The following is a 23,081-nucleotide window of genomic DNA, read 5'->3' on the forward strand; positions in this document are numbered from 1 at the left end:
CCGAGGAATGCAGCTCTAGCAGCTAGAACAAGCAAGGAAGGTCTTATCCCCTAGAGCTCTGGAAGGAGTTGCCCTGCCCATACTTTAGAATGTATACCTTGATTTCAATCTTCTGAGCTCCAGAACTGCAAGAGAATAAATTTATGTTGTTTAAAAAAAAATTTAACTTGGGGACGCAAGACTACAAATGTACTGGATCGGTGTGTGAGAAATCCATGTCTCCTTCACGGTGGTTGGAAGTGTAAATTGTATAGTCTTTTATTTCCTTTCAGTTTTATTGAGATATAATTGGCATACAGCACTGTATATGTTTAAGGTGTGAAACGTAATGATTTGACTTATATACGTCGTGAAATGATTATCACCATGAGTTGAGTAAACATGTATCATCTCATAGAGATACAGCAGTAAGAAATTTTTAAAAATGCTTTTTCCTTGTGGTGTGAACTCTTAAGATTTATTCTCTTAGCAGCTTTCATTTATAACACGTAGCAGTACTGATTATCTTTACCATGTTGTATATTATATCCCTAATACTTACGTATCTTGTAACTGGAAGATTGTACCTTCTGATTGCCTTCATCTAATTCCCCCTTCCCCCTCCTCTGCCTCTGGGAGCCACAAATCTGATCTCTTTTTCTATGAATCTGTTTGTTTTTGAAGTATAATTGACCTGCAACACTATGTTAACTTCTGTTACACAAGACAGTGATTCAACATTTCTATACATTTCAAAACGATCCCCAGGATAAGTCTAGTTGTCATCTGTCAGCATACAAAGATATTACACAATTATTGACTATATTCCCCACACTGCACATTTCGTATCTGCAAAGAAACCTAGGTGCCCATCAATAGAGGAATAAAGAAAGTGTGATATGTATAGATGAATATTATATATATGCTATATATATATGATTTATATATATGAATATTATTGAGCCATAAATAGTGTAGTCTTTTTGCAGGACAATTTGGCAATATCTTCCAACTTTACCATAGATGTCTCCTTTGTATTTCCATGTTAGGGCATCCATTCTGGGAGAAATACTGAGATAGATATAGATATAGATAAAAGGAAGCACTACAAAGTGTATGATACATATCCACAGCAAATTGTTTGATAACCAAAAAACCCACAAACCTGCTAAATGTCCAACAATGGAAGTTTGGTTAAATAAATTATAAACCATTCATATAATGGAAGTTTAGATAGTAGTTATTTTTTAAAAGGAAAAGAAGATACTAACCTGGAAAGCTCTCCAAGACATCATGTTAAATGAATAAAGCAAATTAATACATATAATTTCGTTTCTGCAAACAAGGTATATATTTGTATATACACATATGTGTGTATGTAAAAGCATAGGAAAAGGGTTTAGAAAAACGCAACAAACTGGTAATATTGATTACCTCCTGCAAGGTTACTCTGGATATATCTGTATTGTTTGAATTATTTAGCACATTCATGTGTTTGTTGTGTGGAAATGAACTTTGACAGGTTATATTAACTAAGTGATAATAGTCCCGTCTCATCACTTTTTGAGAGGGATTCAGGAGTCCTCTCCTTGCCAACCGTGCTGCTCCAAAGGATTCTCCTGCAAGCTCTTTGGGGCTGTCCAGCCCCGGCCCCACGAACAAAGCCACGATACATAGCAGCCTGGGATCCAGCCAGCCACCTTGGGTTTGCATCAATGCTGACCAGCTGCTGTTCTCTGTGCTGCCTGCAGCCATTAATCTTCACCCTGGACTGAGCTCCCCCTCTGGGTATCCTGGTCCCTCCTTCAGATTGAGGAGTCATTCCTGGGTGCTTACTACCCTTTGCATCTGCAGAGATTCTGAGATCCTGGGTGTGAGCTCACTGCCTGAGATGGCCAGTCTGAGCCCTCCTCTTGTGGCTTGCTGAGTCTTTCTCTGTTCTTAGGGCAGCTTGTCCAGGCCTCCCCACAGGGAGTCCTAAGGCATTTGTCCAGGCTCTGACCACCAAGGACAACGCAGACTTTCTCTTCATTCCCACGGTCATTGGGGTTTTACCTGCATACGCCTTTCTCAAAGATTTTGAGAATCTTTGGATAGGAAAGAGGGTGGGCTCCTTCCACAGGCCCCTGTGGAATGTTTAGTTGTCCTTCTGCTGTAGTTCTGCTCATGTAGCTCACCCACACAGCCTTCTGTCCAGGAACCTCTTGGTATGGAGCAGAATAGGCTCAGAGAACACCAGTCACCAAGAGGGACCATGTCTCTCAACCCCCAAGGGCCGTGCCCAGCTTGTGATTTTTATTTTATTTATTTATTTTTTAAAATCAATTTATTTATTCATTTATTTTTTGCTGCGTTGGGTCTTTGTTGCTGTGCGTGGGCTTTCTCTAGTTGCGGCGAGCAGGGGCTACTCTTTGTTGCAGTGCATGGGCTTCTCATGGCGGTGGCTTCTCTTGTTGTGGAGCACGGGATGTAGGCTCACGGGCTTCAGTAGTTGTGGCTCACAGGCTTTAAAGCGCAGGCTCAGTAGCTGTGGTGCACGGGCTTAGTTGCTCTGTGGCATGTGGGATCTTCCCGGACCAGGGTTCGAACCCATGTCCCCTGTCTTGGCCGGCAGATTCTTAACCACCAGGGAAGTCCCAGCTTGTGATCTTTATACATCACTACCATTGTGGTTCCACCCTCAGCCCTGGGAACCACTCAAAGCACACATTCACCATCCTTGTGTAACCGGTCCTGCAGGACACCCTAGATGGGCCCTGACAAACAGCACCTGGCTTCATAATGTAAGCTCACACTCTGAAATTCTAATTTACACAAAGAAAATTCTTTTCTTTGACCACAGTTCCCAAAGGCACCAGGGAAACCAGGGGCAAGCTGTGATGAAGCAATGAATGAAGCGCTAACAATGTTCCCGAGCTCTCCCATTAGGTATTTGCGTCTCCAAGAAACCATTCCCTAATCTGAGAAATCAGAAATCAAGGAAACTAGAACATCTGAGGGCACTCCCTTGAGGGCTTATATTTTGATACTCTTCCAGATCTTCTTCCTCCTGCCCCACACCCCTTTCTGGTGACACTGAGAGTATAAAATGGGGCTGGGCTCTGCCCGTGGACCACATAAAGTTCAACATGAAGACAGGCACCATCTTTGTTCTGGTGGCTTTCATCGTCACGGGGCTGGAGGTGGCCTGTACTCAGATACCTGCTTTCGGAGGTGAGGTTGCTGAGGGGATCCTCCCTGAGAGCAGAGAAGGCACAGAGCCCAGTGTTAGACCTGGGGATGGTTTGGCACGGAAGCTGCTGTGTCCCCATTGCAGAGTGGAGATTCGGCATTGATCAGATGCATTTCCTTTGATCTAAATGAGCGGTCACCCTGCGTTTCCCATTCCCCTTATCAGATTGGGTTGGATCTGATATGTATCTCTAAAAGAGATACGTGTGGTTTATCTTACCATTTTGGTTGTTATTTTATTTACTGTTGCAGATATCTTTGTTAGATACATAGTCTTTTGCATTTAGAATGGGTTTCATTTTTTGTTCTGTTAGTTACCTTAAACTAAGACCTTTGAGTACCACCCTTGGTCCCCCTTTTTTTTTATTATTACCTATAGGTATCCTGCTATGAGTAATAGTCATAATGAAATTAGCTAATTTCCTTCTTTCCTTCCTCCACACTCCCCTACCCCCAGCAGCTGATTTTAAGCAATATCCTTTCATTCCCACTTAATCATATTAAGGTACTTATCAAGCTTACTCTGCTTTTCCTATGTTCTTTCCTTCCCCCTCCCCGATTTTTAATAGATATATTGTCAAAACATATAGCTACTTCATAGACTCTCTCCATAGACCATTATTAAGTCTGAATTCTACTGTAAGTATATATCTAATGGCCTTACTAGTCCCCGTTTTGATGCCTCTCCAGTACTTTGGTTGGCTGGTGATCAGTCTCTAGTACATTCCTCAGGAAGTTCCCATGGGAACAATGGCCCCAGTCTTCTCCATCAGTCACCTCATTGCTTCCTGCGGATTTCTGCACAGAGGCAGATGCCTCACTGCTGTGGTAGGTGACGGTGGTTTGTCTCCTTCCATCCACTCATATTGTGGAGTTTGAGGGGATACCTTGTTCTGCAGTTTTGTTGTCTATGTGTTTTGAATTTTGCTATTTTGATTGCTCTGTGTGTTTTGAAGGGGAAATTATAGAAGATTCAAAAATTATGCCAACTTACACAACTAAAACCACCTTCCCAAAATCTGACGTTATTTTTTTGTAACAACTTCTAACTTTCTCCTTTGTGAAGTGTCTGTTCAATCCTCTTGCCCATTTTTCTATTAGGTTATCAATTGTTACTATTGATTTGTAAGGGATTCTGGATACAAGTTGTTTGTTGTATATATGTATTATAAACATTTCCTCCCAATGTAGCTTTTCTTTTCACTCTTTTAATGGTGTCATTCAATGAAGAAAAGTTCCTAATTTTAATGAGGTTCCATCTACCTATCTAGTTTAATATCTAGTCAGCGATATTTCTGTAATATTTAAGAAATATTTGCCTATCCCGAGATCATGAAGCTATCTATTATAGTATCTTCTAGAAGCTTTATTGCTTTACCTTTCACTTCGGTCTATAACCCATTTGGAACAGAGTTTGTAGTGTGGTGCGAGGTAGGGGACAAGTTCCTTTTTTTCACATGGACGGTCCAGTTAATCCAACCACACTGAAGTCCTGTAACTTTGTTTAAAATTGTCTTGATTCTTATTTTGATTATTGTTGGTTTGGGAAACTTACATATAAACTTTTAGAATCAGCTTATCCATTTTTGTGAAAAATCCTTCTACGATTTCTACTGGGATTGTATTAAATTTCAATTTGGGAGGAAACTGGTGTCTTTATAACACTGAATCTTTTCATCCATGAACATGACGTCTGTCTCCATTTATAAGACAGTTAAATTTTTTTCTTAGTAATATGGTGTAGTTTTCTGCACATAATTGGTTAGATTTATTTCTAGGGAACTGATGGTTTTTGAAAGATATTGTAAAGGCATTGAGAGTATTTATTTTCTAATCGTAAGACTTCAAAGCTCCTGTGTCTTTCCTCTCGCCAGCAATCTGTGTGAAGGAGTGTTCAGAAGACAGGGACTGTGAAAGAGGAAAAGAATGCGTGGAGATTGGCTGTGTACGTATCTGCGCCCCACAGACTGAAAGAGGTGAGCCCTGACTTTCTCCACCCCAGCCTATCCTGGGAGAATTAAGAGCTTGGTGTTATCTGAACTTGCACAATTTTGTGATCACCCAGAGAAACACACCCGAATGCCTGAGGTGTCCCTCCGTTCTTGCCCTTTGAGGGAAAGGTTGGTCTCAGATCATTTATCCCAACATTTTCAAGTTGAGAATCCTAAAAAAAAAGAATCTCATTTAATTTTTCACACGGAATATGTATTTATTACAGAAAAGTCAGGAACTACGGAACAAAATGATGACAAGATGTGCCTGTAATCTTATTACCAGGAGGTAAACATAGTTAGTTACATGTATGTTCATATCCTTCCACAAATATATTCAGGGGGTATGGTGCCAAATAATCATGGCATCACACTCCACGAACAAACATCTTTAAACTTTTCTTTTTTCTTTTTACTCTCAATAATATGTAGTGAATAGCTTGCTACAAGCATGGACATATTTACAACTCTATTTTTTTCAAAGACATCAAAGCATTTTTACTGTGAATGTACCACATTTTGTTTACTACTTCTTGACCAATGGGCTTTTAAACTTCTCTAATATTTTACTATCAAAGGGTTCCCTTGAAACTAAATCGTTCCGTTTATAACTTGATTATTTCCTTAGGAAACATTGCTAGAAATGATATTGCTGACTCAAAGGGCATGCATGTTTCTTTAAATCCAAAGATACTTGGCCAATTTGCGTTTGTGAGGATGTATTGTTTATGTCAAAAAGCTTCATAAACTTCAAAATGCTGGGTATTGTAAGGTCGGATCTTAACAAATGGCACGCGAGAAACAGAGGAAAGCTTCAAGTGAGCTTTTTTGGGGAGCGCTCCCGGGCGAGGTTCACTGGTCCGAGAGAAAGGGGCCAGAGAAGTCGCACCCCGGTGAGGGTCGGGCAAGATTTTATAGGGGAAGAAGGGAAAGGGGTGTGGTGAATCTGGGAGGGCGCAGGGTATTCCTTATTTGGTGGTCTTTTCGGGTATCCTGGGGGACCGTTAGTCCCGCCCCTCGAAAGGCGGGAAGGCTGGGCTGGGTTCAAAGTCCCCAGGTCAGTTCCTGGAACTGGGTGGTCCGGAATGTCTCCAGGGCAGTTTCTGGAACTGGGTGGTCCGGAGAATTTCGGTCTGATGCAACCTGTGAATCTGATTGTGTTCCCCTGCCTCGGGCCAGTTGGCCTTACAGGTATATTTTAATTTTAAATTACATGCAACTTAAAAACAACTTCAAAGATGTTTATGAAATGTTTTTAGGGAATGTTTCAAAGATCCTTTGCCATAAGTTGGCATCCCACATGATGGGAAAAAAGTGAAAAACACATATTTGGCAACTTCTCTGTGCCAGATCTTTTTCAAAATACATTATTTTGTTTAATCTTGAGAACTTTAGGTAGGAAAGATATAGGTATTCATCTCATGTCCATTTTACAGATGAGGAAACTAAAGGATGAACCAAATATATATTTTTCTTTTTCTCACCTTACCGTGATTCCTGTCCACCCTCTTCCTTTTTTTTTTCTATTTTTCTATTTATTATTATTATTTTGTGGTACGTGGGCCTCTCTCACTGTTGTGGCCTCTCCCTTTGCGGAGCACAGGCTCCAGATACGCAGGCTTAGCGGCCATGGCTCACGGGCCTAGCCGCTCCGCGGCATGTGGGATCTTCCCGGACCGGGGCACGAACCCGTGTCCCCTGCATCAGCAGGCAGACTCTCAACCACTGTGCCACCAGGGAAGCCCTCTATTTTTATTTTCAATTTTTATTTTTTTAACATCTTTATTGGAGTATAATTGCTTTACAATGGTGTGTTAGTTTCTGCTTTATAACAAAGTGAATCAGTTATACATATACATATATCTCCATATCTCCTCCCTCTTGCGTCTCCCTCCCACCCTCCCTATCCCACCCATCTAGGTGGTCACAAAGCATTGAGCTGATCTCCCTGTGCTATGTGGGTGCTTCCCACTAGCTATTTTATATTTGGTAGTGTATATATGTCCATGCCACTCTCTCACTTTGTCCTAGCTTACCCTTCCCCCTCCCTGTGTCCTCAAGTCCATTCTCTACGTCTGCGTCTTTATTCCTGTCCTGCCCCTAGGTTCTTCAGAACCTTTTGTTTTTTAGATTCCATATATATGTGTTAGCATACGGTATTTGTTTTTCTCTTTCTGACTTACTTCACTCTGTACGACAGACTCTAGGTCCATCCACCTCACTACAAATAACTCAATTTCATTTCTTTTTATGGCTGAGTAATATTCCATTGTATATATGTGCCACATCTTCTTTATCCATTCGTCTGTCGATGGACACTTAGGTTGCTTCCATGTCCTGGCTATTGTAAATAGTGCTGCAATGAACATTGTGGTACACGACTCTTTCTGAATTATGGTTTTCTCAGGGTATATGCCCAGTAGTGGGATTGCTGGGTCATATGGTAGTTCTATTTTTAGTATTTTAAGGAACCTCCATACTGTTCTCCATAGTGGCTGTATCAATTTACATTCTCGCCAACAGTGCAAGAGGGTTCCATTTTCTCCACACCTTCTCCAGCATTTATTGTTTGTAGATTTTTTGATGATGGCCATTCTGACTGGTGTGAGGTAGTTTTTTTTTTTTTTTAACATCTTTATTAGAGTATAATTGCTTTACAATGGTGTGTCAGTTTCTGCCTTATAACAAAGTGAATCAGTTGTACGTATACATATGTCTCCATATCTCTTCCCTCTTGTATCTCCCTCCCTCCCACCCCATGTGAGGTAGTTTTTTTGGTTTTTTTTTTAAGTGTTTGGCCACACCCCACGGCATGTGGGATCTTAGTTCCCCAGCCAGGGATTGAACCCATGCCTCCTGCATTGGAAGGCAGAGTCCTAACCACTGGACTGCGGGGGAGGTAGTTTTGATTGTAGTTTTGATTTGCATTTCTCTAATGATTAGTGATGCTGAGCATCCTTTCATGTGTTTGTTGGCAATCTGTATATCTTATTTGGAGAAATGTCTATTTAGGTCTTCTGCCCATTTTTGGATTGGGTTGTTTGTTTTTTGATACTGAGCTGCAGGAGCTGCTTGTAAATTTTGGAGATTAATCCTTTGTCAGTTGCTTCATCTGCAAATAGTTTCTCCCATTCTGAGGGTTGTCTTTTCATCTTGTTTATGTTTTCCTTTGCACCCTCTTCCTTAAGTCACTTGGATCACACTGCAAACAGTGACGCCAAAAAGTGCCTTAACAGTGCCCCCAACTTTCACTAAAGATCCCTGTCCTTCTCCAGCTCCAGGGAAGGCAGAGCCTGAGCGCCTGGCTCAGGAGCTAAGTCTATGGTGTTAGCTAACCTGTCGCCATCTGCTGGCTATCACTGTCTAGTGCATGACCTACCCAATCAACACAGCAGTACTGGCTAGAACTGATGAGGTGGAAATGTCTGTAAATCTCACTTTTGCATTTAATGTTCATTACACATTTTTGAAGTAAATATTATTACCCGTATTTCAAGTGCTTGGAAACTGAGTCTCAGAGAGATTATGTGCTCATCCCATATCAGGCAGTTAATAAATGGCAGAGGTGATCTCTTCACATCCAAAGCTAGAGTACTTCCCAGCGCACCACGCTGCCTCCCGAAGAAATAATAATGAGGGGACATTATCCACGTGGTTCTGTACTCTCATCCACATTCAAACTATAAGAAAAAACCCACCCCACCTCTTTGCATGGAGTGACCACAAGTGTGTGTCAGCTAACTGGCCACACTCTGACTCATTCTCGTGGCCATGCTCCCCACTTAGATCTCCATCCTGCTCAGACCACCTTGTCCTGTTCCCTGCAAAGCCAACTGGAGCAAGCCACCTCTGTCCCAGTGGGGTTTCCCCACCTCTGGCTGGCTGACTGGACTTCCCCTGCGACTCCCCTCCTGACTCTCACAGCCCCTCCCTGGGGAGCCACAGGAGGGGGCAGTGGGGGTTTCTGATGGGGAAGGCTATTCCTGGGACTGACGTCATTGTCCTGGTTTGTGGGAGAGCACGGCTGCTAGCTCCACAGAGCCTTGGCAGCCGTACAGTGTAACGAGGAGATCTGAAGCCGCACAGACCCCATTTGAACCCTGGCCCCTCCTTTTCCTAGCTCTGAGTTGGGTACACGTTACTCACCCTAAAACGGGGATAATAGTTCGTGCCTCACAGGGTCACTCTAAGGAGTGAATGAAGTTGTGCTAAATACTTAGCCCGGTGCCTGGCACTTAGCAAGTGCTCAATAAACGGTGGCCAAGAAACAAGTGAAGGGTTGGTGCCAGATATACACCTGCCCCGAGGCTCCCTTGGTCAAGAGGGAGCATTAGCACCATGTGGAGGTGAAGCTTTCAGGGCCTGGAGTCAGACAGACATTCTCTTGGCTTTAGGCTCGGCCGCTTACTGGCTGTGAGATCGTTTCGTGAGCTTGGGTCTCCTCTCTGTGGACCCATAGACAAGTCATTAGTAAAGCTCAGAGCGCCACCTATTTCTAAGGCTTAAATACGTATTTCCAAATGGCCTCCTAAGGACCCTTTGAAAACATTAGAAACGTTAAAACGTAACATAACGGAGCTTTTAGTATGTAACATGCATAAGGACACCATGCCTAAAGGATTCAGTTATGCCACTAACTGGAAGTTTATGCTATTACTTACAGCTCTCTGTGCTTGTATTTGAAAAGAGTAGCACAACACTTAATCATTTTATAGACAATGTATGGGTTTCATGGGGACTTGCTAACCGTATGCATTAACCCTGCGGTCTGGTCCTGCCTGACATGTACAAGGCTTAGGAACCTGGCCCCAGGAGCTTGGGCTGCTACATCACTCCCTGGCTCTAGGTCCCAACTCTGGTTTCCTTAGGTGCTTGTGACATGGACTGGAGGTTGAGGGTCAGACTGGGAGTGGGACCTTCCAAATTCTGTTAACCTTTAAAATCTCAGAGGCAGCCAGGGACTCAGGAAAGACCAAGATCCCTGGTTGCCAAAGGCCCCTTCTCTTAAAGGGATGAATGAAAGATTTTTTTCCTTTCTCTCATCTCTGCCAGGGTTTATATCTCCCCTATTCCCAGAGCAAAGAGAGTCCCATTAGATTTTCCTGCCTACAATTGTCTCCCAATTTGTACTAAGGGGTGGCTTGGTTCCAGACAGGGAAACCATAGCCTCAAACCTACAGAGGGTGAGAAATCTTTACGGTAGCAGCCTGTGTCGAAAAACAGGCAGTCATGACAGGCTGGATGGAGACCACCACTAACTCAAATGACACTTTTGGGAGAACTAGAAAAAGGCCCCTTACACCAGACAGAGTCCAGTGGGTGCCCAGTTTGGTAAACAAACACCTTTATCCATTATGGAAAAGTTGCCTCTCCCTCTGGGCGGAGGACTTCAGAAATGAGGTCGAGATGTATTACAGTCCCACTCATCCTGTCAGCAGACATAATTGTGTGGCTCACAACCTGTAAAACCATACGTGGCAGCCCTGGCTAGAGTGGATGAAGGGGAAGCATGCATTCCTTGATTTCTCATAACATCTTTTTAAGTTGTAGTGTCATGCTCATTTCATAGACATGGGAACTGGGGCTCAGAAAGGTGACATGACCTGTCAATACATGGCAAAGCCAGTCTCTTTAACTTGAAAAAAACCTAGAACATTTTCATACACCCTCCCTGCAGGAAGTACCCTTCAAGAGTCACCAGTGGCCCACTTCTGCCTCTTTCTTCATTCATTTCCTCAGGGCACAGAAACGCTAAGGACAAATGACCCAGCATCTTTGCATATGGTGTGTTCTGTTTTTTTCCTGTAAGTCCCAACCGGAGCAAGTGGGCCCTGTCCCAGAGGGACTTCCCCATGTCTGGCCGGCTACCTGGCCTTCCTCCACATCTCCCCTCCCTTCCCTTAGTCAGGACCCATAGCCCCATCCTGAGAAGGGCTTCTGATGGGAGCAGCTATTCCTGGGGCTGTCATCACTGTCCTGGTTCGTGGGTGAACACAAATGCTAGCGCCACAGAGACCTGGGAGCAGTAACGAGGAAGCTTCTTTTCAAATCTTTCCTTGGAATCAGACTTACCAGATTCTGTGTCAGCTTTTTTCTGTCTCTGTGGTCTTGTGCAATTTGCTCGAGCTCCCAGAGCCTCAGTTTCTGTACATGGGGATTATGAAGACCTACCTCCTAGAGACCTTGTGACAAATAAATGAGATCACAGATGTGACTCACTTGCCTAGAGCTGGCACAATAACAAGGGCTCACTAAATGGTAGAAAAAGTCCCTGGGAGCATGGGAGCCAGAAATGCCCCATTTCTGAAGGTGCCCTTCATCGAAAGGGAGCATCACCCTCATGTAGCTGTGAAAAAACAGGATGTCCAGAGTCCAAAAATCTAATTGAATCCCAGCCTCACCACAGGCCCTCCGCTATTATCACCTATGTCTCTGTTTGGAGGACAATTAACAAGCCTTCAATCAAACCCACAGCCCTGAATACCTTTAGGCGTTTTGATTCATATTTTCAAAATCACCCCATGAGGACAATGTAATTATGTAAAAAATGTCAGGCAACCCACACGATGGTTGATTATCCAGTTAACTCAGTGATTCTATTAAACTGTTTTGTAATTTATTGGGTACAATAGGTTCCATGTGTGTTTGAAAAACCAGCAGTGTGTACTATTTGACAATATGTGGTGTCTAGAAGGATTTACCAGCCTTATGCATTAACTGATTCTCTGACAGATACACAGTCACTCTGGGAAGAAACATCACATTCTGAGCTCCTGCTATTTGCCAGGCAGGTCCTGAGATTATTGCTTTTAAATCTCAGAGGTACAGTAGTAACAAATGTCACTGTTATACAGATGAGGAAACTGAGGCATACAGCAGTGAAATGACTTTCTTGTGGCCACATAGATAATGAGGGAGAGCCCAGGTCTGCCTGTGAAGCATATTGAAAGCCCTCTATTGTGGTCATTTGCATAAATTAGAATATATCCTATTCTCTTGTATAAAGTATCCTATCATGCATGACATACATCTTTTAAAATTTAACATAAATTGTGGACATCTTTCCATGTCCACACAAATACATCTCATTCTTTTTGGATTATGTGAGGACTAATGAATAAGTTTACTATAATTCATTTAACCAATTCCCTTTTGGTCGTCATTCTGTTTGCGTGACATTTTTTGCTGTTGCCCAGGTTGCTGTAATGAACGTGATTTTATATTTTTGTCCATAGGTGGAAATGTTTCCTGTAGAATATATTCCTTAGGAGTGAAATGAAAAGGTCAAGGTTATTAACATTTGTTTTCATATTCTCTCCCTTTCCTCTCCTCTTTCTCCCTCCCTCTCTCTCTCCCTCCCCGCCCTCTCCTTCCTTCCTTCTTATACCCCCTCCCTCCCCCATCTTCCTCATTGACCAGAAGGACTTTCCCCTTTTCTATGGGATGAGACCTCACATCATGCCCAGCATCTTCTCTCTGCTCAGAGCTCTAAGCCTTGTGTGTGTTAAAAGGCGCTTCTGAAATTTCAAAGAATTTTTCTCTTTCAGCAGAGCCTGTTGTTGTCTAATTCAACAAAGCCTAATTTGAAACTCACTGCCGAGCCCTGGCCCCTTTATTCCAGGCTGATGTGCCCTCCCCACGAAGCAGTGGCTGCCATTAACTCTATGAGTTGTGGGCAGGGGAGGGCAATGGGCAGCCAGAAACTAGGAAGAATTGGGAACAAAAGATACATTGAATCAACATCTCGGAGTGATATCATCTCATTACATCATGTACATTGTGAAAGCATTCTTTAAACTGTAAAGTTCTATTCAGATTGTGAACTTTTTTGCAATAGTAGACATTTTATAAATTACATAATTTGTTAAAGTGATAAAATGTAGATGCTACCTCGTAGGAAGGGCTCTATTCATTCTTTGCTCCAGCCCCTTCCTAGTACCTGCTCCTGAGACTTAAGTTTTTGATGTATCTTCTCTGGCAGGCTATTGTGAGATCCGGTGCTGGAAAAACTGGAACTGTGGAGCCAGGAAATGGTGCATGCGGAAGGGCTGTAGGAAAGTCTGCACCCTTCACAATGGAGGTAAGACCAGGAGCCCCGCCTGATTCCCCAGCCAGCTGTGCCAGGGTTAGCCCTGCCTGGCCTTTCCAAAACTGTGCCGCTGATCAGAAATGGGACAGAAACCCATCAGTGTTCCTGGGGGCTCTTCCTCCACTCTTGCCCTTACAGGGGGAAAACAGGTGAGAGAGCCATGTGCCCAGCATGTCATTAATAAATACCCCTTAAAAAGACCTTTAATCATTTCCCTTTTTTTTTCTCCAAGTGAAGCTCATTATATAAAAGTCAGAAACTACTGATGAGCCTATATATGTGTATATATGTATATACTATGATTATGGTATGATCATTATATATATATGGTATGCTTATATAATCATAATATTTTGACTGTCTCGAAAATAATGAACACTTCCACAGCATTATACTTATTATCTGTATTTATATAAATATTAATGATATTTACTATTATTATATTTTTAACCCAAAAAAGCCATTCCATAAATACCTTTTTGTCACTTAAGTTTTGTTGGGAGCATCTTTCACTGTCAACACAGTATATTTCATTTTACTTTATTTCACATATTTAATTATTAAATTTAATAAATTTAATTAAGTTAATTCACTGTATCCCACCATATAGAATATACTACATCACCTCAGTAAATCACCTTCTAGTGGACATTTCAGGTGGGATTTTGTTTTGTTATTTTGTTTACTGTTGCTATTCTAAGCCATACCTCAATGCTGGTTTTCCTCACTAGATTTTCTGTACCTCCTTATTATGCCTGAATGAAGAAACTGAGGTTTCTTGGGTTAAAGTGACTGTGAATTGCTTGTGGTTATAAAACCAGTGAGTGGCTAAGTCAAGATTGATGCCGGCTCCGTGCTTGGCAGAGTGGGAGGTGCAGGGCAGGGCTCCGGAGCCTTCAAATCCCACCTCTGCAGCTCACCAAAGTGGGGTTTAGGGCAAGTTACTTAACCTCGAGTTCCTCTGCTGCAACATGGGTCAACACCTATTGCAGAGGGTATGGTGAGGACTAAATGTGCTAAAGTAGATCATGTATTTGGCCCTGACCCTAGCACATAATTTTTTTTTTTTGCGGTACGCGGGCCTCTCACTGTTGTGGCCTCTCCCGTTGCGGAGCACAGGCTCCAGACGCGCAGGCTCAGCGGCCGTGGCTCACGGGCCCAGCCGCTCCGCGGCATGTGGGATCTTCCTGGTCCAGGGCACGAACCCGTGTCCCCTGCATCGGCAGGCGGACTCTCAACCACTGCGCCACCAGGGAAGCCCGCACATAATTTTTTTAAAAAAATTAATGGTAGGGAAAAGAACGGAGTAACAGGAAATACTGTTAAGTAGGAGGCAACACCACATGGGCTTAGGACTTTATTTCAAAACGTTGCTCTGTGGACACTGGGGAAATGTATGTAATATTTTTAACCCCCAGTTTCCTCATCAGGGAAACCCAGAAAATGTTATCTCCGTTACTACATCGTGTGAGGATTAAATGAAATATATGAATGTATATAGTACTGTCAGCCTTTTAAAAGAAAAAGGTAAGTAATTCAGCCAGCAAAATTGAGTTTACTCGAGAATAGCAGCGGAGTTGCAATTGGAGACAAGCAAAACGTGGCAAACCACGGGCAAGTCTGGAGAACAAAGGAGAGCGTGCTTTTCCAGAGGACAGGAGGATGTTGGGAGGGGTTGTTTCGTACAGCAGTTCATTGGAGGAAAGTGAGAGTCTGAAGTGGTGGTAGCTTCTCATTGGCTGCAGGCGAGGGCGGCTCCTGGCCGCGGCCAACAGGAAATCTTCCTCTTTCCTGCTGGAGGACGCAAGCTGCCCTGAGCGGTACCTGCATGAGAGCCCTTCCTTCGTGGTTTCCTTGCTCCTATTTTGCGTTAGGTTTCCTTAACACGTTTTTCGCAGTATAAACATCTGGAGAAGCAGATGTGCTCAGAAAACCAGTGACTCATTGCATGGGGCCGCCCTGTGGCAGAACTCATGGGAGCTGGGACAAGCAAAAAGAATCTTAGCATCCACTCCTCCTCTGCCCTCTTTTCCTCCTAAACCTGGCTAATTTAATTCAGGTCACCCAGAAGAAAAAAAATGAAATAAAACTCGGAAAAGATGGGGCTTCCCTGGTGGCGCAGTGGTTGAGAGTCCGCCTGCCGATGTAGGGGACACGGGTTCGTGCCCCGGTCCGGGAGGATCCCACATGCTGCGGAGTGGCTGGGCCCGTGAGCCATGGCCGCTGAGCCTGCGCGTCCGGAGCCTGTGCTCCGCAACGGGAGAGGCCGCAACAGTGAGAGGCCCGCGTACTGGGGAAAAAAAAAAAAAAAAATCGGAAAAGAACAGATGAGACTCTTAGCTTGGGCACATAGTTTGTTGGATATGATCAGCCTCTACTCTCAAATTATTTGTGTAAGAAACTCCACATTTCAAATGAGGAATCTATCCTGGAGAAGAAATAGATGCTATAGGAAGCCGGTGTTTGTGCACTGGCTCAACTGGCAGAGTTGTTGCAGAGATTATTTGTTCTTTTCTTCCTTTAACGTCAAAGCTCTGGAAATCTTACAGGAGATGAACTCATTCACGAAACAGTCCCACCAGACCAGAGAATAAGTGCATGCAGGGGTTATACCATCCTCAAGACAGGAGCCAGGAGCTGGAAACCTAGGGCCTGAACTCTCCTCCCATCAGGTCTGGGGACCTCTGACCAGAGCCCCAACCCAAGGACTCCCAGCCAGACTCACTGGGGGTGAGCTGGTGCCTACATTAGCTTGGTTTCCCAAAGCCACAGGGATGTCAGTCTCACTGTTGATCAGTGGTGTCAGTTTCCCTGCAGGCTGCTGGGATTTGACACTTCCTTCTCTTGCTCTCTGCTTCTGGGACACACTGCAGGGTGGCCCCAGTCCCCGTCCCCTGAAAAGGCTTTGGTTGCACATTCTTTTTAATTAGGCTCACTCTTTCAGGGCACCACCCCCCCACCCCGCAATCTTCCTAGCAACGTTTCTGCTCAAGTCTCTGCACAGCTGGATAAGAAGAAAATTTGAGAAGTCCCCTAACAAGTTACACCCCCAATTGTTCCCCAGATTTGCCCTCAAGCAGTGCCCCAGACCAAACCTTTGCTCCCTCAGGCTGAATTTCTTCCTGCCCAATATGGTTTCTTTATATGTAAGTTGGTGATAATTAAGGTCTTGATACTGATATGTGACTCTAAAAGCACAAGTAGCAAAGTCAGTCAGGTCACTTAAAGAGGAGACATTCTTTTGAACCAAAAGGCCACTGCTTACAATGAGCACCTTGCAAGCACACCCTCAGCTTCACTGCCAAGGAAAGGACCAGGCTGTGCTTCTGCTGCAGTCAGGATGACAGAGGGTCTTCATCCTGGATCCGGAGAATTTAATGGTTTCTTCACGTCACTCGGTTTCACAGCTTCAGTGACACAAGGTGGCTTTTGCTCAATGAGCCTTTGATCAATTACTCCTCTACCTTTCTAAGTATGTGGTACCTTCATCCCTCTAATCCCAAGGAAGGGAAGAGGAGGCAATAGAGTTAGCCACGTGGTGGACTTGAGCCACTGGAAACCCCTGGTGTTGGCTGCTGGCAGTGCATCTGTGATGGTGTCACAAACAGCAAGAGACCTCAGGAGGCACCAGGGTTTGGGAGGCTGAGAACCAGCACCATTTCCTTGGTGAGAGAGGCCTGAACTGGGAACCATGTAGGTAGAATGCCACCCTATACACCTAGGAGAGGAAAGCCATCTTTGTAGGTGCAGTGGTGGTCAGCATGGAAAAGGTTACTCTGGTCTGCAACAGATGCCTGGGAGGTCAGGGATGAGCATAGTTCCTCAAGTGTTTGTTTGTTTTAACTTACTTAATTAATTTGGCTGCGTTGTGTCTTCGTTGTGGCACACGGGATCTTTAGTTGTGGCATGCGGATCTTTAGTTGCGGCATGCAAACTCTTAGCTGTGGCATGAGGGATCTAGTTCCCTGAGCAGAGATCGAACCCAGGCCCCCTGCATTGGAAGCGCAGAGTCTTAACCACTGGACCACCAGGGAAGCCCTGTTCCTCAAGTGTTTATGGGTTCCTACCCTGAAGGCTGACCATTAACCTCCCCCGCCCCCCAAAAAAGTCATTGTGCCTCCCAAAAGACACATTGGACCCTCAGGCATGTGAGGCCCCAGCAGAACCAATCCAAGAAGCCACGAGGGCATATGTGTCTGTTGGGGAATCACAGAGAAGGTATTGATTCAATATGGACTTTGGGGCCAGGTCCTCCCGGGTTCCAACCCCAGAACCACCACTCACAAGCCCGGACCGTGGGCGAGTCATTTATGTTCTCTGAGCTATTTCCTCATTTCTTAAATGAGAATGATACATAGCTCAACAGCTCTTTCTTGTGTGTGCAACTTTCACACATAGGAATTGCTCCGTGTGTATGAAAATCCTTCTTCTGTTTTCCTGCTCATCAACAGCTTTGGCCAAAAAGCTGAAGGTCATTTCTCTGAATTTTCTTTATTTTCTTAATATATGTTCCTTTGTTTGTTAAAGTTACACACTTCTTGCCAAAATTAAAATGTCATAGACGAAACAAAAAGGGCTAAATCTGCCTACAGTTCTATCCCCTTTGAATAATCACCATTGATTGTTGGGTAAACATTATTTCAATGTCCTCTATGAATATGCTAATATATACTTATTTTTATATGTCCTGTTTCATTCTCCATTACACTGTGTGATATATGCCATGTATAAGTGGGTCCATTGCCTAATCTCCGCCATGTGTATGGTAGCTTCCAGATATCCACGCCTAAGGCTTCTTTGTGTTCACTGAGGCTTTTATTCTTTTTCTTTTTTTCTTTAATTTTTTATTTTATATTGGAGTATAGGTGATTAACAATGTTGTGTTAGTTTCAGACGTACAGCAAAGTGATTCAGTTATACATATACATGTATCTATTCTTTTTCATATTCTTTTCCCATTTAGGTTTTTACATAATATTGAGCAGAGTTCCCTGTGCTATACAGTAGGTCCTTGTTGGCTATCCTTTTTAAATATAGCAGTGTGTACATGTCAACCCCAAATTCCCTAACTATCCCTTCCCTCCACCCTTCCCCCACTGGTAACCATAAATTCATTCTCTAAGTCTGTGAGTCCATTTCTGTTTTGTAAATACGTTTATTTGTATCATTTCTTTTTAGATTCCACATAAAAGCAATATCTTACGATATTTGTCTTTCTCTGTCTGACTTACTTCACTCAGTATGACAATCTCTATGTCCATCCGTGTTGCTGCAAATGGCATTTCACTGTTTTTAATGGCTGAGTAATATTCCATTGTATATATGTGCCACATCTTCTTTGTCCATTCCTCTGTTGATGGACGTTTAGGTTGCTTCCATATCTTGGGTATTATAAACAGTGCTGCAATGAACATTGGGGTACATGTATCATTTCGGACCATGTTTTTCTCCCGATATATGCCCAGTAGTGGGATTGCTGGGTCGTGTGGTAGTTCTATTTTTAGTTTTTTGAGGAACCTCCACACTGTTCTCCACAGCAGCTGTACCAATTTACATTTCCACCAACTCACTGAGCCTTTTCTGATGTTAGAAATCTGTGTGGAGGACTGCCAAAGAGACTGGGACTGTCGAGCTGGAGGACAATGTATCAAGAAGGGATGTAGTCGAGTCTGCTCTTCAGTCCAGGACCCAGGAAGTAAGAGCACACAGCCCTGCCCAGGTCCCCAAACCCTGCACAACACAGAGACTGTGTGCTTAGCTCTGCCCAGACTTCCCTTCCTTAGATGGTTAATTTCCAGGGTCTCTGCTTTCAGGCTTGTCCTTCCAGAGGGAAAAGCATGTCACAGACCTGTGTGTCCTGACTTTTTGAGCACAGAAACTTCTTCTTTTATTTTGTTACACAACTAATAATGTTCATTATAAAAAAAAACTCAGAAATACTACTAATTAAAAAGATAAATTATCCAATGGATAATAATTATCCACTGGATAATTTATTTTCCATAAATTATCCCATTACCCAGATAACCACGTTAACCTTTAAAATAAAAGCTTCCATGTTTCATACACACACAGATATATTTTTTCAGATTTAACAAGGAATAAATGTTTGTTTTGTGGTTACTGCATGTCTGGAACTGTGCTGAGTGCTGGGAGATAGTTAAGGAGAAGTCTTCGTCCTTAAAGATCTCATAGTAACAGAGATATAAACAAACAACCAAAAATCCAGGATATATGATTTTTACAAATATGGTGTTACAGCCCATCCCTGATCAATAAACACAATTCTATCACACATTTTAAAAAGCTTCATTGTCGGGTTTCCCTGGTGGCACAGTTGTTGAGAGTCTGCCTGCCGATGCAGGGGACACGGGTTCGTGCCCCGGTCCGGGAAGATCCCACATGCCGTGGAGCGGCTGGGCCCGTGAGCCATGGCCGCTGAGCCTGCGCGTCCGGAGCCTGTGCTCCGCAACGGGAGAGGCCACAACAGTGAGAGGCCCGCGCACCGCACACACCAAAAAAAAAAAAAAAAAAAAAAAAGCTTCATTGTTTTCCAGTATGATATGCCTTCTTTCCATGCCTTCTTCTATTATAGAATTAGATAATTATCATTTTGAGTTACTTTTTAATAACAAGGACAAGATAAATGTCCTTGAGCTAAATCATATTTCTTAGCATAAATTCCTAAAAGTAGAATGGCCAAATTACATTTGAAAGCTTTTGATATAGATTGCTATATTGCCCCATGAAGACACCTTTCAACACCAAAAAAGCTATAGCCTCACTCCACATATTTGTAATTTAACAGACAAACATCTACTCGCATTGTGTATGTATATATCTGTGTTATTGATGTGTTTGTACTTATATTTGTAAAAGCCAAGAAAAGATTCCAGAAGGAGCTACAGGAAATAGTAGATTTCCTGTAGAAATGGGCTGGTTGGGTTGAGGGAAAGAGAAACTTCCTTTTTACTTAATATAGTTGAGTATTTTTTGTTTTAAAAACATACTACTTTTAATATAGTGCAAAATAGGTAGATAGCTTGTCTATATTTTTTGAATTGGATAAAAGGTTAAACAAACAAACCTTCTCACAGCCCTCCCCTGTTATCCTGTCAGGCTTAACAGTTTTCAGCTGAATTTTTTCTACGAGTAGATTCCTGTGAGGAGAAATGCCAAGGACCCTGGGACTGCGCTATAGGGAGCTGGTGTGTCAACAACGGTTGTGGCCATGTCTGCATGCCCTTAGGAAACCCAGGTAAGCGCTGCAAGCCCAGCTGTCCATGTCCCTGACTAACTGAATGCTTAACCCTGCCAGGACAATGGCTCTTAGGCCAGCTGCACAGAGAGAGAGGAGGCGGCTATACTGGGGCCACTACTAACCTCTGGGAGAATTAGAAAAGAATAGAATTCTTCCAAGTCTAGAAGACCATGAAGACAGATTGATAATATCTCGCTTTAGAAGTATTTGTAAACTTGAAAAAGCTGGAAATACTCTTAAAACAAAAATGAAATAACGTTAAGGTACCAAATTATTCTTCAACAAGGTCTGGAAAGAACACGGTTATGAACAAGTTAGCTGATATCTCACACCCAAACACACGTCCACACCGGCGTGAAACACACAGGTCCATTCATTCAGTCCACCAGCATGTACGCCTGCCCAGGCGGATTCTTGCCAGCCATGGCTGGCTGGTACTCTTTCCCCACAGAACCTTCAACTCCCTAGGATTGATCCTTCAAGCCTAGGATTGATCTTCGCTGCTGTAAGTTTGGTGGGTGCATCAAAGTGGCCTGGGAGTGACTTCCCTGGTGGTCCAGTGGTTAAGACTGCAAGCTTCCAATGCAGGGGGCCCAGGTTCGATCCCTGGTTGGAGAACTAAGATCCCACTTGCTGCATGGCACAGCCAGAAAACAAACAAAAACCAAAGTGGTCTGGGAACTAGGGAGGCTGTAGAGTTAAGACTGGGTGTATCATCCAAGGAACAGCTTGCTAACACACCTCTACATTGTCTCAGGATCAAGGACCACACTTAGATGTTTTGGGGTGGGGGGGAGACAGAGGTGTATGTAAGGAAAGCCCACAGATGAAGGAGATCTCTGCCCAACATGGAATAGAGAATTGTCAACCACCATTTCACTTGATTCACAAGAGTGATAGCCAGCCTGCATTTTCCATGTTAGTTAGTCTACCCTAACTCAATAGGGTAGACTGTTTTGGGGGGTGATATACAGCAGGGGTTCTCCCATATCAACACACATAAGAATGACCTTGTGAGGGGTACTTCCTTGGTGGGCCAGTGGTTGAGAATCCATCTTGCAATGCAGGGGACACCGGTTCGATCCCTGGTCGGGGAACTAAGATCCCACATGTCACGGGGCAACTAAGCCTGCACGCCACAACTACTGAGCCCACACACCACAGCTAGAGAGAAGCCCACGCACCGCAACGAACGATCCCGTGTGCCGCAACTAAGACCCAACGCAGCCAAAAATAAATAATAAATATGGATTTTTAAATGAATGACCGGGGGGAAGGCTTGTTAAATCCAGATTGCTGTGCCCCAACCCTAGAGTTTCTGTTTCAGTAGGTCTGGGGCAGGGCCCGAGAATCTGAATTTCTAACAAGCTCCCAGGGGATGCTGATTCTGCTGGGTCAGGGGACCCATTTTGAGTAGCACTAGATACTGGATTGGGGATCTTAGTTCCCTGACCAGGGATGGAACCCGGGTCACAGCAGTGAAAGCGCCACGTCCTAACCACTGGACCAGCAGGGAACTCCCTTCAAACAAAACAAAAACAAAAAACTTGAAACCTGGTCTTTTGTCTTTTATCTAATATTTCTTTCCAAATGCAGTCATCAGAGCCCTATACTAGAAGTAAGGCTGGTGGTGGTATTAGTACCCAGTCTGATTTTCACACTGTGGGACTCAGTGTTCATTGGCGCCTGAAGGCACATAGAATTGGTGAGAAGTTGTTTCTGTTTGTGATCTGGGATTTAATTATCTAGTTTCAGCTGGAACAAAAAGAACGGGGTTAATGGCAAAGCTCTCTCCTCTTCTCCCAGGATGCTGCAGCTGCTGGTCATCAGTGTGTTTTCCCACACACAAAACAGTACTGTGTGCCTCCAAGGTTTAGAAGGGGGAAAGATTGGGGGCATCCGGAAGGGAAGAGGCTAAAGGTCCATCAGGGAGTGAGACACTTCAGCTCGCTCGCTCTCAGCACTGGGTCCCACTCCCTTCTACAGAGCCAGCCTGGGTTCTGGCAAGACTGTTTTGTTTTTCAGATGAACGGAGACCTGGAACTTGTCCACAGCTGACACCAGGATCGTCTGGAACTTGTGTTGAAATGTGCAGAGGGGATGAATCCTGTCCCCTGGGACAAAAATGCTGTAGCAATGGTTGTGGACACGTTTGTCAAACCGCTGTTTGAGCCGTGAGTATAAGATAGAGAGCTGCTTAAGGGGAGGATGAGTCCCTGCTGGCGTTTGCTAGCCCAGAAGGGACCCCAGCTGCCCCTCTGCTCACTGAAGTCTGGGTGACTTGTGGAGAAAGCTGGTTGGTAGCAAAGAGCAGGAATTTCTGGAAAGTGACAAAATTACCTTTGTATTTTAGGAGGAGGGCTTCATTATCCGTTCGGATGATAATTGAACCTTGGCCTCCTTCAGTAACTGTTCCCAAATGTCATCTTTATTCTAAGAGCTGTGCTTTCTTACCGACCCCAGGATCACAGGATGTGGATCTAAAATAACTTGGTTTAAGTGTTGAATTGTGGCAATTGTTTGAGGAATC

The 23,081-nt window shown here is 43.7% G+C and overlaps 1 protein-coding gene across 1 annotated transcript; it reads left to right on the forward strand.

The window, feature by feature from the left end:
* Positions 1-3,107: 3,107 nt before the first annotated feature.
* Positions 3,108-22,722, forward strand: LOC136139090 (perlwapin-like). The gene is made up of 6 exons (XM_065898004.1): positions 3,108-3,192; positions 5,085-5,186; positions 13,183-13,269; positions 18,860-18,985; positions 20,447-20,548; positions 22,577-22,722. The coding sequence occupies exons 1-6, from the start codon at positions 3,108-3,110 to the stop codon at positions 22,720-22,722; spliced, it is 648 nt and encodes a 215-aa protein (XP_065754076.1).
* Positions 22,723-23,081: the final 359 nt, after the last annotated feature.

The sequence above is a fragment of the Phocoena phocoena genome, chromosome 19, assembly GCF_963924675.1.
Source record: "Phocoena phocoena chromosome 19, mPhoPho1.1, whole genome shotgun sequence".
Classification (NCBI taxonomy): Eukaryota; Metazoa; Chordata; class Mammalia; order Artiodactyla; family Phocoenidae; genus Phocoena; species Phocoena phocoena.

Excerpts from the sequence above, each read along its gene's own strand:
- LOC136139090 (XM_065898004.1), top strand. The coding sequence starts at position 3,108 with ATGAAGACAGGCACCATCTTTGTTCTGGTGGCTTTCATCGTCACGGGG. Across the intron at positions 3,193-5,084 it reads TCAGATACCTGCTTTCGGAG|CAATCTGTGTGAAGGAGTGT; the intron begins GTGAGGTTGCTG and ends TCCTCTCGCCAG. Across the intron at positions 5,187-13,182 it reads CGCCCCACAGACTGAAAGAG|GCTATTGTGAGATCCGGTGC; the intron begins GTGAGCCCTGAC and ends CTTCTCTGGCAG.